The following is a 12,820-nucleotide window of genomic DNA, read 5'->3' as shown; positions in this document are numbered from 1 at the left end:
GAGAAAAAAAAATTGCATTATTTATGCAGAATTTTATTTATTTATTTATTCACCTCGCTGAGTTAAAGGGATACATCTTTGCTTAGGATCTGCACTCAAACAGTTATTCAGCTCGCCAAGTCAGATGCTTTATTTCACATAATCTCTCTTAACAATAGCTTGAAATGATTCAGGATTCAATGCGTATTCTTTCACGAATTCTGCTTCCATTTCATGCATACGAGAACCAATCAACACAAGTGAATGAAGAGGTCCACCAAAATCAGCATCAACTAATTCCTCCAAAGTGCCTGCAATAATCTTTTGTGTGCTAGTACCAATACGAGCACAACCAATAGCCAAGGCATCTGGTTTGCAAATGCCTTCACCACGCTTTTCTTCGATCTCTAATAGTTGTTCGACAGCTTGATTCACAGTCATGTAGCGAGGAGGTTCATAAATCAAACGTCCTCTTTGTTGATGTCAGTCATGCATTACATAAAAGATTTGTATATATATGTGTATATATATGTAGCTTTACCTAGCCATGTTTTCGATACTTTGTTCCTTGACTTTGATATCTAATAAACACAAGGTATGAAGACCAAATTGATGGTTTTCTTTAATACGGTCATAGAAACTATCAGGACGCCATGTATCTGTAAAGAACACAATCGAAATTGTCTGTCCAAAATTATAGAGTTGAAGACCACAAGCACCAATAGCATTCATGATGGAAGCATTATGAATCACTTTGACAGGAATACCAAGTTCACGGGCACGAATGACCAGATCAGTGTGGGTGGTGGCACCATAAGGATCGCCCACAACCAAAAAGGAGACATTGACTGTATCGGCATTAGCAAGGATCGTGTCACTGTCTGACTCGACCATTTCACGATCAGCAATCACGACAGGCTTTTCATAGTATTCCTCGAGTTTTTCTTTGCCTACTGTCAAGATTGAAGTATAAGCTTCTAAGTAAATACGTTCAGAGCTTTTGACAGCTTCAAGACCAGCAACAGTAATGTCTTTTTCGTCACCAAGACCGAGACCGATAACGTAAAGCATGATTAAAAAGTGAAGGAAAAAAAAAAGAAATTTTCAACAATAAAAAAAAAAAAAAAAGTGACCATTTTTACGTAAACATAGGAGTAGCTTGAAAGCATATCATTTCGACTTAACGCTTGCACTTTTATTGTTTGTTCATATGTATTGGATGACCGAGAGTTTTCTTTGCGTTTGTGATGCTTAAAGCTATTGTCTTAGGCCCTAAAGATGCTCTCCTACGAGACATTCATTGCTCATGATATCTAAGCTTGTTCCTTTTTTTTTTTGATTATGAGTGTCAATTATGGTAGTACAATTTGCTCATCTGTATTTTGCGCATTGAATGATATATATATATATAAGTGCTCACTTATCAGTCGATATTACCAAAAAAAAAAAAAAAAAGGCCACTTTTCTAACAAATACAGTGTACTACGAATTCTGATTGCAGATTTGAAGCCAATACTCAAATGAAGTCGTTTTTTTTATCTTAATAAACTCGTTTTCTTTCACGGACTTCCGCGGATCCCCTGTGGGTCAAAAACATAAATTTCACAAAACAGCCAAACCAATGGTACCATTCGATTGTTGAACTCCAAAGAACATGTTTTAAACAAAAAAAAATAGACTGTTTTGATAGTCTGTTTGTCGAGAAATGGCCCGTCAAAGAATAGTGCATTTTAGCTGTATTTTGGGCATTTTTACTCTGAGTGGTATATAAAACTTGCTAAATACAAACCCATAGAACATACCATATGCTATATAGCGTGTCAAAAAACATAGAAAAATAGAAGTATATGCATCTTATAATACAAATGTGGGGTAAATGGACATAGGACTTACCATGTAACTATGTAGTGGAGATTGAAATAGAATGCAATGTAAAATACCGCAGTCCTATTCTTCTGAGGAAGTCATTCAACATCAAGATCACCCACTTTAACTAAATAGTTTCATTTTATCTTTGGGTTTCCTTCCCGAAAAATACTTGTTAACATCTTATTCTTCTTTTATTTTTATTTTCGAATCCATATTTGAGCATTATCTTTATTTTACAAGGAGCATGATCAAATCAGGCCTATTCTTGAACATTATCTTTGTTTTTTGTAAGCAAAGAGCATTATCAAGTAATCGAGTCATAAATCTTTAATTGAACATTACCCTACAATAGTATTTCTTATTGTGAGAACATTATCAATTAAAGTGCTATAAAGAACATTATCCTCTTTGACTATAAATTGGGAACATTATCTTTACAAGTTGAATGTTGAAAATTATCCTTTATCTGATATTGGAATATTATCAATATTTATTTAAAAGTTGGAAAATTATAAACCTGATGCTCATTACACATCCATTCCTATATTTTCCACTATAGCCCACACAATCTACACTATTTCAATTCTTCTTTTCACCACATCAAAAATCAGCCTTTTGCTGAGAACTACATGAAGACGCAGTTATTGTGCTTAGATGTAGTGACAAAAGTTATAGATAGTTGCTTTCTTAATTTACTGATATAAGAATTACAGCAACTTTACTGCTAAAATTCAGAGTGAATATGCAGAAATGCTTTTGAGGTTTTTTGCACATATCTTACCAGTTCTGTACTAAAGTTGGCATATAACCACATTCACTAAAGACCAAAACGCCTTGTGCATATTTTGATTCTTTAAGCCTGTTGATAGCTCTACTTTTCGTAATGTAACGTTAAAAAGAAGATTAAGGGTTGTCAAACTCACAATTTTCACAAATAGTATCCTTTGATCAAAAGGCCATTTTGGCCAAATTTTACAAATCGCTTCTTTTGGTCCAAATCAACTCCAAAGGTATTGTGGATGTTATTAAACGCTGTTTGTAGGTATCTAGAATATTTTTGGGTATATAAACATGATTTGTATTCTCTTGTTACGCCCACTCTTCAATAGAGAAAGTGCATTCATTTCAAGACTCATAATGCTCTTTATATGATTTAATCAAATCAACAGCATTATGCGCTAAAAAGTATCAATCCATCAAATATATATCTCGAAAAAAGTCAATAAGCAACAATCAACTGATGAAATACTTTCGATGAACAGAGTTTCTTTACTAAAGGTTTACAGCTTCAATCCTTTGAAGATGGAGTAAAGTAGATAAAACAGTTCCCTCACTTTAGATATCCATTGCTTTTAAACATAACGCCTTTTGATTAAAAAAAAAATTTACTTTGACAGAAACATAGATTTATGTGTATGTGTGTGAGGTATCATCAAATGGTAGTGTTTATATTAAAAAGTCTTTTTATGAATAATATCAGGGTCTTCTTGGTACTCTTCTGCAGAAACCCACATTTTTTTGAACGTACTAAGCGAAGCCAAGATAGAACCACCAATCCATGTACTGTATTTACGTTCAGGTGGAGCATAAATCTTGATTTTGATATCTTTTAATGCGAGTCGCTTGATTTCAGACAAAAGACGTTCACCGAACCCCTTGCACAAAGTGGATCCACCAGACAAGACCACATTGGAATAAAGCGACTTTCTCAAGTCAAGATCAGCACGGCCAATGCAGTCTACGATGACTTGATGAATACCTGGGTATTCTTCACCAATCAGTTCAGGTTGGAACAAGATTTCAGGGGCACGGAATCGTTCAGCACCAAGCTATGGTGTGTAAGCCAAACACACGGGCAGTATATCACTTACCTTGATAATATTACCATCAGGCAACATAAAATCGTCTACTTTACCGCTGGTTTCTTTTTCCTCTTTAGCGGGATTTAATGCAATATAGCACGTCTTTTCTTTAATGATACGAACGACTTCTTTTTCAGCTGTTGTATGGAAATTATAGCCAGACTTTCTCAGTAATAACTGTAAGTATTCTGTCACATCTCTTCCCGCGATATCCACTCTACGGATAGCATGAGGAATAGCGAAACCTTCATAAACAGGAACAGCATGTGTGACACCATCACCAGAATCAAGCACAATACCCGTTGTTCTACCCGAAGAATACCTAGAGCATGGTATGAGTAAAGGTAGTCAGTGTTGATAGACTTACAAGGAAAGAACAGCTTGAATGGAAGTAAACAAGGCAGGCACATTAAATGTCTCGAAAAAGATTTGTGCAGCCGTGTCTCGATTGGTTCGAGGATTTAAAGGAGCTTCCGTCAATAAGACAGGATGCTAGATTATGTTGAGTCTACAGTTAATTCGATAGAAACTTACTTCTTCAGATAATGTCTTGAGTTCATCTGTATAGATATATTGCCAAATACGTTCCATATCTTCCCAATCAGTAACAATACCATGTTCAATAGGATATCTGATCTTGAGCAAACCGCGTAATTCTTGTGCTTTTCTGCCAATGAAATTATCACCTTCGACAGCACCTGCCATGATACGAACATGCTTTGGTCGACCCACCCTATATATAGAAAAAAAATAAATATGGGAATTAGACAACCCATCATACTTGCATGGAAGGAAAGAAACACTTGGGTTGTTCTTCACCAGCAAACCCGGCTTTGATAACACCTGATCCCTAAATAAGGAGTTGAGAGCAAGTCTAAAAGGAAGCTTCATCTTACGTTGTCAATAACGACAGGTTGGTTTGTCAACACCTAAAGATGAAAACATATAATTAGTGCGTGTTTTATTTGGAGATCAACAAGTACTTACATCATCAAATTCTGAATTCATCTCGACTTAATAAAAAGAGAGGAATGGGGGACACCGCGACAAGAAAGAAAAAGAAGGCACCAAACGGACATTGAATTTACACGGCGGTTCCTGAAAATCGTATCACGGAGTTTAAATGGACAAAGGTACAAAACTCGAATTTACAGTATTTCTTCTTGTTTTTTTTTGCGTCAACACAATGGACTATTTTTCAAAGTTCAAGAAACGTATTGCGCCTCCTAAAGCACAGCCTACGAGTGCTATGCAATTAGCTAAATTTCACAAGTATTGGGAGTATGTGCACGTAAGTCATAGTCCTACACGAATGGATTTTTTTTTTTTACTTATCAATGAATCAGAATATCTTTGTACTTGAAGACAGGAAAGCCAACATGCATGTTCAGCAAACCGAGATTCCTTCCAAATTGCGTCAAATGGTCGATCTGCTTGTAGATGAGGAAGCACGCCAAGAAGACAATACCACTGGTTTATGTATGGAATACTTTTTAAAGAACGGAGTGCTTCAGTACCTTGTCACCATTGCTGAAAAAGAAGATTATCCTGTAGGCATTCGTGGAGAAGCCATTCGAACAGTAGCAAGCATGATTGATTTATTGGATGATCGATTTTTAGTGCATAATGCAGTCCATAAACCCACAGTAAAATTGCTTAGGTTCTGTGTATTGGATGACAGACAAAGTGAACTGTACAGCGATGACTTGGTTGATTTGATGTATATCATTTGCTCCAAAATCCATGGATTTCCAGCTTTATTGAACATCTTTTTTCACGACAAGCATTGGTTGACCACACCTCAAAAGAGTTCAACATCCACTGTGACAACATCCACTGTGCCTACCAAAACACCACCAGAAGGAGACCAGCCTCATGAATATGAGTTTTTGTTATTCACTTATTTGCTGAGGTTTGTACATCGAGAAGGTCGTTCAGGTGATTTTGCTCGAACAGGTCTTTTGTTCCTTATGGAAATGGCAACAGATCAATTGGGCGATTTTATTCTTGGGTCTGATTTTGCCACCATCATGGCTGCAGGCTTGGGTGCTTTGTATTCCCAGTTGCCAAGGAAACTGGTTGTCAAAGAGGAAGTAGAACAGATTTATGCCACACCCACCTCGTATTTGTTAGGACAAGATGCTTTAGAAGAGGCCAATAATCGATTCCCTGCTGGTCTTGGTGCAGAATACTCGAATTCACCTGAATTCAGATACCAATTGGATTCCTTTTTGAAATTACTTGAATTCTGTCAAGATGTCTTGACTCGGTGTCCTAACCCAGATATTTCCATGTCACTCTTGACCAGTGTACGGGCTATCTTTTTAGAGAATATCTTGTATCCCTCTATCCTTGAATGTTCAGACATGGATGGATCTTCTGTAGCTGTCATTAGTTATATCGACTTAATTTTACAGACAGTCCAACAAGAAGATCTGTCAAAAGTGGTCGTAGGGTTTTTGATGGATGAAGAAGAAAGTACATTAGATGAACAACAAGATATTGTCGTTGGCACAGAAAACATCAACATGAACAAAAGAAGAGCAAGTGCTTCAGCTCATTTTACACTCAAGGACCTGATCTTTAGTCGCCTTCAGTCCACTTCACAAGCTACTGTGATTGCCACATTAAAACTAGTCAAGACATTGATCACAAAGCATTGTCAATACTCACTTGGTTTGCTCTCAACTTATCCAGATACCAACAAGAGTTCTATCATTATCTCACATCATTTAAGAGAAGTCGAGTTGTATTTCTCGTTGATTATTGCGATTGATGCTACGCATGCTCAAGACGTACTGGCGTGTGGCTATGAAGAGTATTTGCGTGATGTAGAACAAAACATAGACAATGACTGGTGTTATCAAACCATGCGTCCCTTTAATGACCAAACGATGCATGCAAGCGATTTAAAAGAAACACCTAAAGCCAAAAAAAGGCGCAGTTTTAAGTATGGACAACGCTATCATAACACGAATGAAGAAGAAAACAAGAAACGAAATCAACCCTGCACAAAACAATTGACAAGACACCGTGTTCGATCCACAGATCCATTACTACAGATCTTGCTCAATTTACTCAGCCATTTCTTTACACAGTCTTCAGAACTCAATTTGGCTTTGACGGGTGTGATATCTGCCTTGGCCATGTGTCCTTATCGTAGTTTGGAGGGCTGGATTTCATTCAGTGAACAAGACCGTACAAACAGAGACGATGTGCTTGTGCTCAATTCAGCAGGACAACCTGCTATCAATCGCAACAGTCTGTCGGGTCAAGATATCTATGCTCGTTTTGAGTCCAATCAACCCAAGCATGAAGACGAGGATGACGATGATGATCGCTCCATTGATTTTGGAGCAGAAAGAGAGTCCAGCAAAAAGACGATACCTACTTTCTTTAAATCCTATCCACCTTTCTTTACTTTGCTACGTACATTGACACAACAAGTAGACTATTATCGTTCTGAAATCCAACCCTTTGACAAGCTGTTGGAAGAACGTCGTCAAGCCTTAATTTCAGGCGAAATTTCATTTTTGGACAGCACAAAGCGTAATGTGTCACCCTCTTCCAGTACATCTACCATATACAGCAGAAGACCTTCTATCTTGAAATCTTCTGTAGACACACCTGCATTAACACCCTCTACCTCCACTTCCACCTCCACAGCTCCCCGAGCACCCTCTTCTTCCACTGTGAACATGTCTGCTGTACTCAACAATCCTATGGCTCCCTTAACGATGCATGTCAAAAAGACAACCAATACTCGAATTCAGCCCTTATTTCCTTCGAATTTTGTAAATGAAAGAGAAGAGCCTATTTTAGATCTCGATGATGAAGATGAACATACATTTGCACCCAAAATAACAGACCCTTCAAGACCCAAACGTATAGACAAAAGTACTGAAATCACACTCTCAACTTTGTTAAATAATGTGGTTATTTTGGAAGAATCGATTAAGGAACTCGTTGCATTAATGCAGGTCAGACGTAGCTTGGGTATCGATGAAATTGCTTATGTTTAAATAAATAAAAAAAATCTCTTTATGGTGACATAACATGACGACTAGAAGAAGTAGTAATGGGATCAAGCACAGTAGGGGCAGCCATGGCTTGAGGTGTATTGATAAATGCAGAAGAGTGTAGTTTAGGTGAATGAGCAATGATAGGATAAGAGGCAGAGAGAGAAGGAGAAGGTAAGGAGGGTGTAGGCTGTAGTGTAAGATGTGTATGGTGTTGTCGAATAGTATTTTCTTCATGATTACGAGATCCATTTGCGTAGGAAGAAATAGACAGCACAGACATGGAAGTAGGCCCTGATGTGACTGAAGTAGTCAAAATGGCCTGAATAAAATAATGAATGTTGGGTAAAGTATGTCTTAGGTCAATCACAATCAAACCATAAGCATTCATTAACTTATTCTGATGTTAGCTTATATATTTCTTTTGATCTAGACTTACTTGTTCAATGTTTTTATTTAACAGAAATACACCAAATTCAAACCTGTACTTGTCTACACCTTTAGAATATAACGGAAAACTACAAGAAATGAGCCCACTGGTTGTATCATATTACTATTACTCTCTAGAACCACTAATCATAGAAACAAGGTCTTGAATATAAGCCCTTGATCCCATAGGTATTGTTGGATACCTTAAAGGGATTTCAAGGTAATAAGCAAGCATAGACACTAAATGGGTTGTAAATCCAAGTGCAGTAGCAATCAATTCTTCATTTTGGCCATCATAGACAGAGTTGGGTAGGTAAATGCCACGAATACGAAACTGTTGTGAATCATCATATGACTTATTTTATCAAAAAAACACACAACGCACACAAATGGGAGACATAACTTGATGTCACTTACCTGTTCAATAGGGTATATAGAGAATAAATCTGCAATCAATTCCTTCTTTCTTCTGTTGAGTGAATGGAAAGTAGTCTGTCTCATCTTGATATTCTTTTCTAACACATGTTCGTTTTCTTGCAAGTCGTCCATGTTGGATTGACAGCGTATTTTAGCTTCAGCCAAGTCGATAGTGCGATTCTCAAGCAATTGCTGCTTTGTCTTTAACATCTCTCTTTTGATCTGCAGTCGTCTTTTTTGCTGTATGATCTGTGCCTCTAATTCAACGAGCTTGGATCGATGCTGATCTAATTCTCTTTTAAGGCAAAAGCCCCTTTCTTGTTGACCGAGTATTTCTTCAATCGATAGACGAACTTGGTCTGAAGATTGTTGTGTGTCAGCTATACAATCCATGACTGTATTCAGCCTATGTATCTTGTCAATTTTATGAACAAGTAAGATGCACTCACTTTAAAATATGATTAAAAGTACAAGAACGTTTGACCTATAAGGAGAATGAGAACAGAGAAGCAATACAGATCCTTTACTTACTTTGGTCTTGTTGGAATGAACAGAATGTATACTGGCAGTATCTTTCTGATCTAATTCTAACATACTAGATCGCTTATGTTGATTGACAGGCAAGATATCAGTTGCAGAATAAAATCCATCTTCTAGTTCAAATAGCAAAGTATTTTCTGGAAAAGAGAAATGTAGATCTGAAGACTAGATAAAGCAATGTTAGGTAAGTCTCACAAGATATACATACTGATTTGCCTATCAAGGTTAAAGCGTTCAAGTCCACTTGCCATTCTATCAATAATTGAAACCCATCATAATGCTCTGTCTCTGAATAGCCCAGCACAGGTTCTGTATGTTGTCCAGCAGACTCAGGTATAGAATGCCTTGTCCATAACCGCATGATCACTAGACTGGATGCAGCTTCATGCCAATCCATCCAATCCATTGGATAGGGCAAGGATCGAAATGTAGGATTGATAGTATTGGGTATCATTTCACTCTTGTAAAAGGCGGGTGCATCCAGTTCACCTATATGCAGCGTAGCATAAGCATCCAGTAATCCAAGGCTGTATAAATGGTGTTCATTCTTTTGGTAAGCGCGTTTCATGAGCGAAGAATCTTCTACAGCAGCCAAACTGAGTGAATTGGCACTTTCAGATCGTGGCATAGTGGTGATGAGTGTTTCATCTTCTGCATCTATGCTTTTCCATGCAATATTCCGACCGGCTATAGAACGAATATGTCGTATTCTTTTCTAGACAAGAAATCAGCCAAACATTAAGCATAAAGCAACTTACTTGTCTTGGAGGAAATACTAATTTACTGCTATTTTCTGCCATAGAATGATATTAAAGAAAGAAAAAGAGATGTAATGCACATAATTCAGTCACATTTTATTAAAGTGGTTTCCATGACATGTTTCCATGATTATTTTGGTTGTATTCATTCCATTCTGTCCAGTCCATAGAAGAAGGAATGCCAAAGAATGGATTGTTGGGGTTGTTTCTAAAAAGACCTTCATTGTTATTATCAAGTAAAGGATGCAAAGGAGAAGAAGGTGAATATGAATTTAAAATGGGTAATGCGTTTGATGTTTGAATAGGCAAATGAAAGGGTTGTGAACTATACATAGTGGGCATAGATGAGAATGAATTCATGTCTGAGAAACTAGAGATGTTTTGAAGCGTGTAGTCTAACTGATTGGAATCACCCAGTGTACTATTGAATCCAAACTGCTTAAGACTAAAGGCTTCAGAAATAGATGTAGGCGAAGGTGCCGAAGACTGAGAGAGTGATGTATCCATATTGGGTGGTGCCATCACTTCAGAAAGAGATTGGTGAAAGTTTCGAATGGGATAGTGCTGTTCTTTAGGTGAAATGATGGGCGGTGTTGTTCTGCCTGATAAGACGGCATGTTGTTTTGAGGATGAAGGGAGTGTGTTTCTGACCATAGTGGTCCCTCTGCCTACATCAGATATACGAGAAGGAATGGCAGAACTATCAATACTATTGTTTCTAGAACGTGCTGATTCGTCGAAGTCAGAGGTTGCAACACTACTGACTTCAATTTCATTATTGTCCATGATAGTCTTGAGTAGTAGATAGAGTCTCTGTGCCGTACTAGACATGGTCCTCAATCTTGAAATCAAGGCCATTCCTTTCGTCAAATCTACCTTGGCAGGCTGTGAAATGCGAATATCTGGATTCTTGGTATTGTACATATGAATAAGACAGCATTGTAAGACAGGATACAGACTGAAAGAATAAGGAAACATTAAAAAGTCTCGAATGGTCATTGGAGATGCAATGCGGATACCGCGTGTGGCTGCACTAGTACCAATTCTAAACGAGGAATAGGAAGGACGAGCCTTTTTACCTTGACCAGAAGCTTCAATAAATGGACGATGCAATAGAATCAACAGACTAAAATAACACAATAATACAGAAGCTATTCCCAAGTCAGTAAACAATTGTCGCAGTGTTGTTATTACCAGTAACTGGGGCTAAATAGCCTTTGTCTTCATCAAAATCTTCAAAATTGGCTTTTTGAAGTGCTTTAGGAAACCCAAATCGCCACTCAGTCAATTGATGATCTAATTGAGTCACAATAGTATCACTACCTTGTTCAAGACCTAATTTCTTTGCTTTTGGTGTATATAAGCCTTGCAAGATTTTACCCAAAATTTCTGATAATTTAACTAGTTCGATAAACAATTGATAAATGCCTACACGCCCTTCAATTTGCTTTGGTCTACACATAGCAGAAGGGAAACGAGGCAAATCGTCTTTTCCTTCTTCTTCATCAGGTTCGTCTAACACTTCTGTCCAACTTGCAGTAGAATCAGGATAGCCTACATCGTTGTCTTCATCTCGAATACTGATAGGCCTACCTAAAGAAGCAGAATGGAATCGATCTGCTACATACAAAGACCACCAAATCCTTTTTCTTGTTTGCTTTTCACTTTCTGGAATATCCCATTCTTCACAATCTCGGTTAAGACCTAAGCCTTGAGCTAATCGGATAGCCATACCACCCAATAACCAACAGGCAGACGACTTTGAGTCCAAGTTACCACTGTGATTATGGATCAAGATTATAGCTTGCACTTTGGATATCATGGGTGTAGCTGCAGAGGCAGTAATGATGGTCTGTGCTTGTTCAAAAAACTGATCTGACCAACCAATAGGCACATCCCATACAGCGTCCGGTCGATTTGATTTTGATTTATGCAATAAAGCTTCGCATTCTACAAACCGCGCTGCAGCACCAAACATGGCATTCAATAGATCAGAAGGCGGATAAGTGTCTGCTAAATCTCGGTACTGTTTTAAAAACCGAGTTTTGTTCACAACGGGCAAGACAGGGTGAATATTGGCAAAATAACTAACAAGATGCATGAGTTAAAATACTTATGAAGTGACTATACATTTTAAGCAAGCGATCACTTGTGTGTCGATCTACACCAGTGACTGAATAAATCCAATAATGAATGGATTTGACATAAGGTAATAATTGTTGCTTTGGTATTTCAGTCTGCTTGTCTTCTTTGTCTTCTTTGTCGTCTTCTACCAACACGACTTGTTTGCCAAACTTACGGATAAGATGGCGACCCCATTTTGGATCTTTGTTGTTATCTAATTTGATCTTGTTTGAAAAGAATTGAAAACTAGACATGTCTCCTAGATACTGAACACCATCTGTGGATGCACCCTCAGGGCGCTTGTTATTCATGGATTGAATTGAGGTTTGGCGTGACGGTCCAGGTGATAAAGAGTGCTGTGCGACAGGTGAAGACAGGGCGGGTGAATGTAATAAGGAGTTTTGCAGTGTTTCTTCTATTTTTCGTATTCTCTTTTCAAGTGCATCAATATACCTATACGAATGAATAAAACAAGTCAATCAACCCTTTTTTTTTACCCTTTAGGTGGCCCACGCTTTTTGGCTCTGAAAACAATACATGTATCAGTAAATGATTAACAAAGTACTCACTTACCCATCATTAAATTCACATTTTATGCCATAAGAAGTACAATTGGAACAAGGCTGGCCTGGTGTAAAATAACACTTGACCTTTTTCTTTCGACAATAGTCACTATCCATGATATTAGCTGCTTTGTCTTTTTGTGTGTGTGTATGTGTCTAGTTTACCAAGCACGAGTGATCCTATAACGCTTTCTTTCAGAAGGACTCAAGTCAGCTTCAGATATATTGTCAGATATCTTGGTATCGTAATAAGGATTTAA

The 12,820-nt window shown here is 37.6% G+C and overlaps 5 protein-coding genes across 5 annotated transcripts; 1 reads left to right on the top strand and 4 right to left on the bottom strand.

Annotated features, from left to right (window-relative positions):
* Positions 1-3: 3 nt before the first annotated feature.
* Positions 4-1,076, bottom strand: B0P05DRAFT_552298 (diphthine synthase). Its single transcript, XM_051579450.1, has 2 exons — positions 525-1,076; positions 4-455 (listed from the first exon to the last, which is right to left on the bottom strand). Exons 1-2 carry the CDS (start codon positions 1,048-1,050, stop codon positions 130-132), a joined length of 852 nt encoding a protein of 283 aa, XP_051432290.1. The 5' UTR covers positions 1,051-1,076; the 3' UTR covers positions 4-129.
* Positions 1,077-3,231: 2,155 nt separating this feature from the next.
* Positions 3,232-4,771, bottom strand: B0P05DRAFT_552291 (actin-related protein). The gene is made up of 7 exons (XM_051579449.1): positions 4,698-4,771; positions 4,607-4,639; positions 4,496-4,560; positions 4,245-4,443; positions 4,078-4,202; positions 3,720-4,032; positions 3,232-3,677 (listed from the first exon to the last, which is right to left on the bottom strand). Exons 1-7 carry the CDS (start codon positions 4,716-4,718, stop codon positions 3,300-3,302), a joined length of 1,134 nt encoding a protein of 377 aa, XP_051432289.1. The 5' UTR covers positions 4,719-4,771; the 3' UTR covers positions 3,232-3,299.
* Positions 4,772-4,882: 111 nt separating this feature from the next.
* B0P05DRAFT_598688 (Retinoic acid induced 16-like protein-domain-containing protein) lies at positions 4,883-7,732 on the top strand (the record flags this gene model as incomplete). Its single annotated transcript, XM_051583181.1, has 2 exons — positions 4,883-5,001; positions 5,057-7,732. Exons 1-2 carry the CDS (start codon positions 4,897-4,899, stop codon positions 7,730-7,732), a joined length of 2,781 nt encoding a protein of 926 aa, XP_051432288.1. The 5' UTR covers positions 4,883-4,896.
* On the bottom strand, positions 7,727-9,924 carry B0P05DRAFT_552285 (UV radiation resistance protein and autophagy-related subunit 14-domain-containing protein). Its single transcript, XM_051579448.1, has 8 exons — positions 9,874-9,924; positions 9,324-9,830; positions 9,107-9,280; positions 9,025-9,059; positions 8,576-8,981; positions 8,290-8,513; positions 8,169-8,247; positions 7,727-8,123 (listed from the first exon to the last, which is right to left on the bottom strand). Exons 1-8 carry the CDS (start codon positions 9,913-9,915, stop codon positions 7,752-7,754), a joined length of 1,839 nt encoding a protein of 612 aa, XP_051432287.1. The 5' UTR covers positions 9,916-9,924; the 3' UTR covers positions 7,727-7,751.
* A 48-nt stretch (positions 9,925-9,972) lies between these two features.
* Positions 9,973-12,308, bottom strand: B0P05DRAFT_475334 (fungal-specific transcription factor domain-containing protein; the record flags this gene model as incomplete). Its single annotated transcript, XM_051574834.1, has 3 exons — positions 9,973-11,024; positions 11,068-11,960; positions 12,004-12,308. 3 exons carry the CDS (start codon positions 12,306-12,308, stop codon positions 9,973-9,975), a joined length of 2,250 nt encoding a protein of 749 aa, XP_051432286.1.
* Between the last annotated feature and the right edge of the window lie 512 nt (positions 12,309-12,820).

Source organism: Gilbertella persicaria (genome assembly GCF_025201335.1).
Source record: "Gilbertella persicaria strain CBS 190.32 chromosome Unknown B0P05scaffold_36, whole genome shotgun sequence".
NCBI classification, from domain to species: domain Eukaryota; kingdom Fungi; phylum Mucoromycota; class Mucoromycetes; order Mucorales; family Choanephoraceae; genus Gilbertella; species Gilbertella persicaria.
The sequence above is the reverse complement of the archived record's forward strand: the minus strand, read 5'-3'. Positions and strand labels throughout refer to the sequence as shown.

What these genes read in the sequence shown, in the direction of transcription:
- B0P05DRAFT_552291 (XM_051579449.1), bottom strand. Translation starts at nt 4,718, where the DNA reads ATGAATTCAGAATTTGATGAT. An exon ending in AAGTGTTTCTTTCCTTCCAT is followed by an intron (nt 4,444 to 4,495) that starts GCAAGTATGATG and finishes TTCTATATATAG; the next exon opens with GGTGGGTCGACCAAAGCATG. An exon ending in TCAAGACATTATCTGAAGAA is followed by an intron (nt 4,203 to 4,244) that starts GTAAGTTTCTAT and finishes AACATAATCTAG; the next exon opens with CATCCTGTCTTATTGACGGA.
- B0P05DRAFT_552285 (XM_051579448.1), bottom strand. Translation starts at nt 9,915, where the DNA reads ATGGCAGAAAATAGCAGTAAATTAGTATTTCCTCCAAGACAA. An exon ending in TTCATTCCAACAAGACCAAA is followed by an intron (nt 9,060 to 9,106) that starts GTAAGTAAAGGA and finishes TTCTCCTTATAG; the next exon opens with GTCAAACGTTCTTGTACTTT. An exon ending in CTATATACCCTATTGAACAG is followed by an intron (nt 8,514 to 8,575) that starts GTAAGTGACATC and finishes TGATAAAATAAG; the next exon opens with TCATATGATGATTCACAACA.
- B0P05DRAFT_552298 (XM_051579450.1), bottom strand. Translation starts at nt 1,050, where the DNA reads ATGCTTTACGTTATCGGTCTCGGTCTTGGTGACGAAAAAGACATTACT. An exon ending in ACAAAGTATCGAAAACATGG is followed by an intron (nt 456 to 524) that starts CTAGGTAAAGCT and finishes ACTGACATCAAC; the next exon opens with AAAGAGGACGTTTGATTTAT.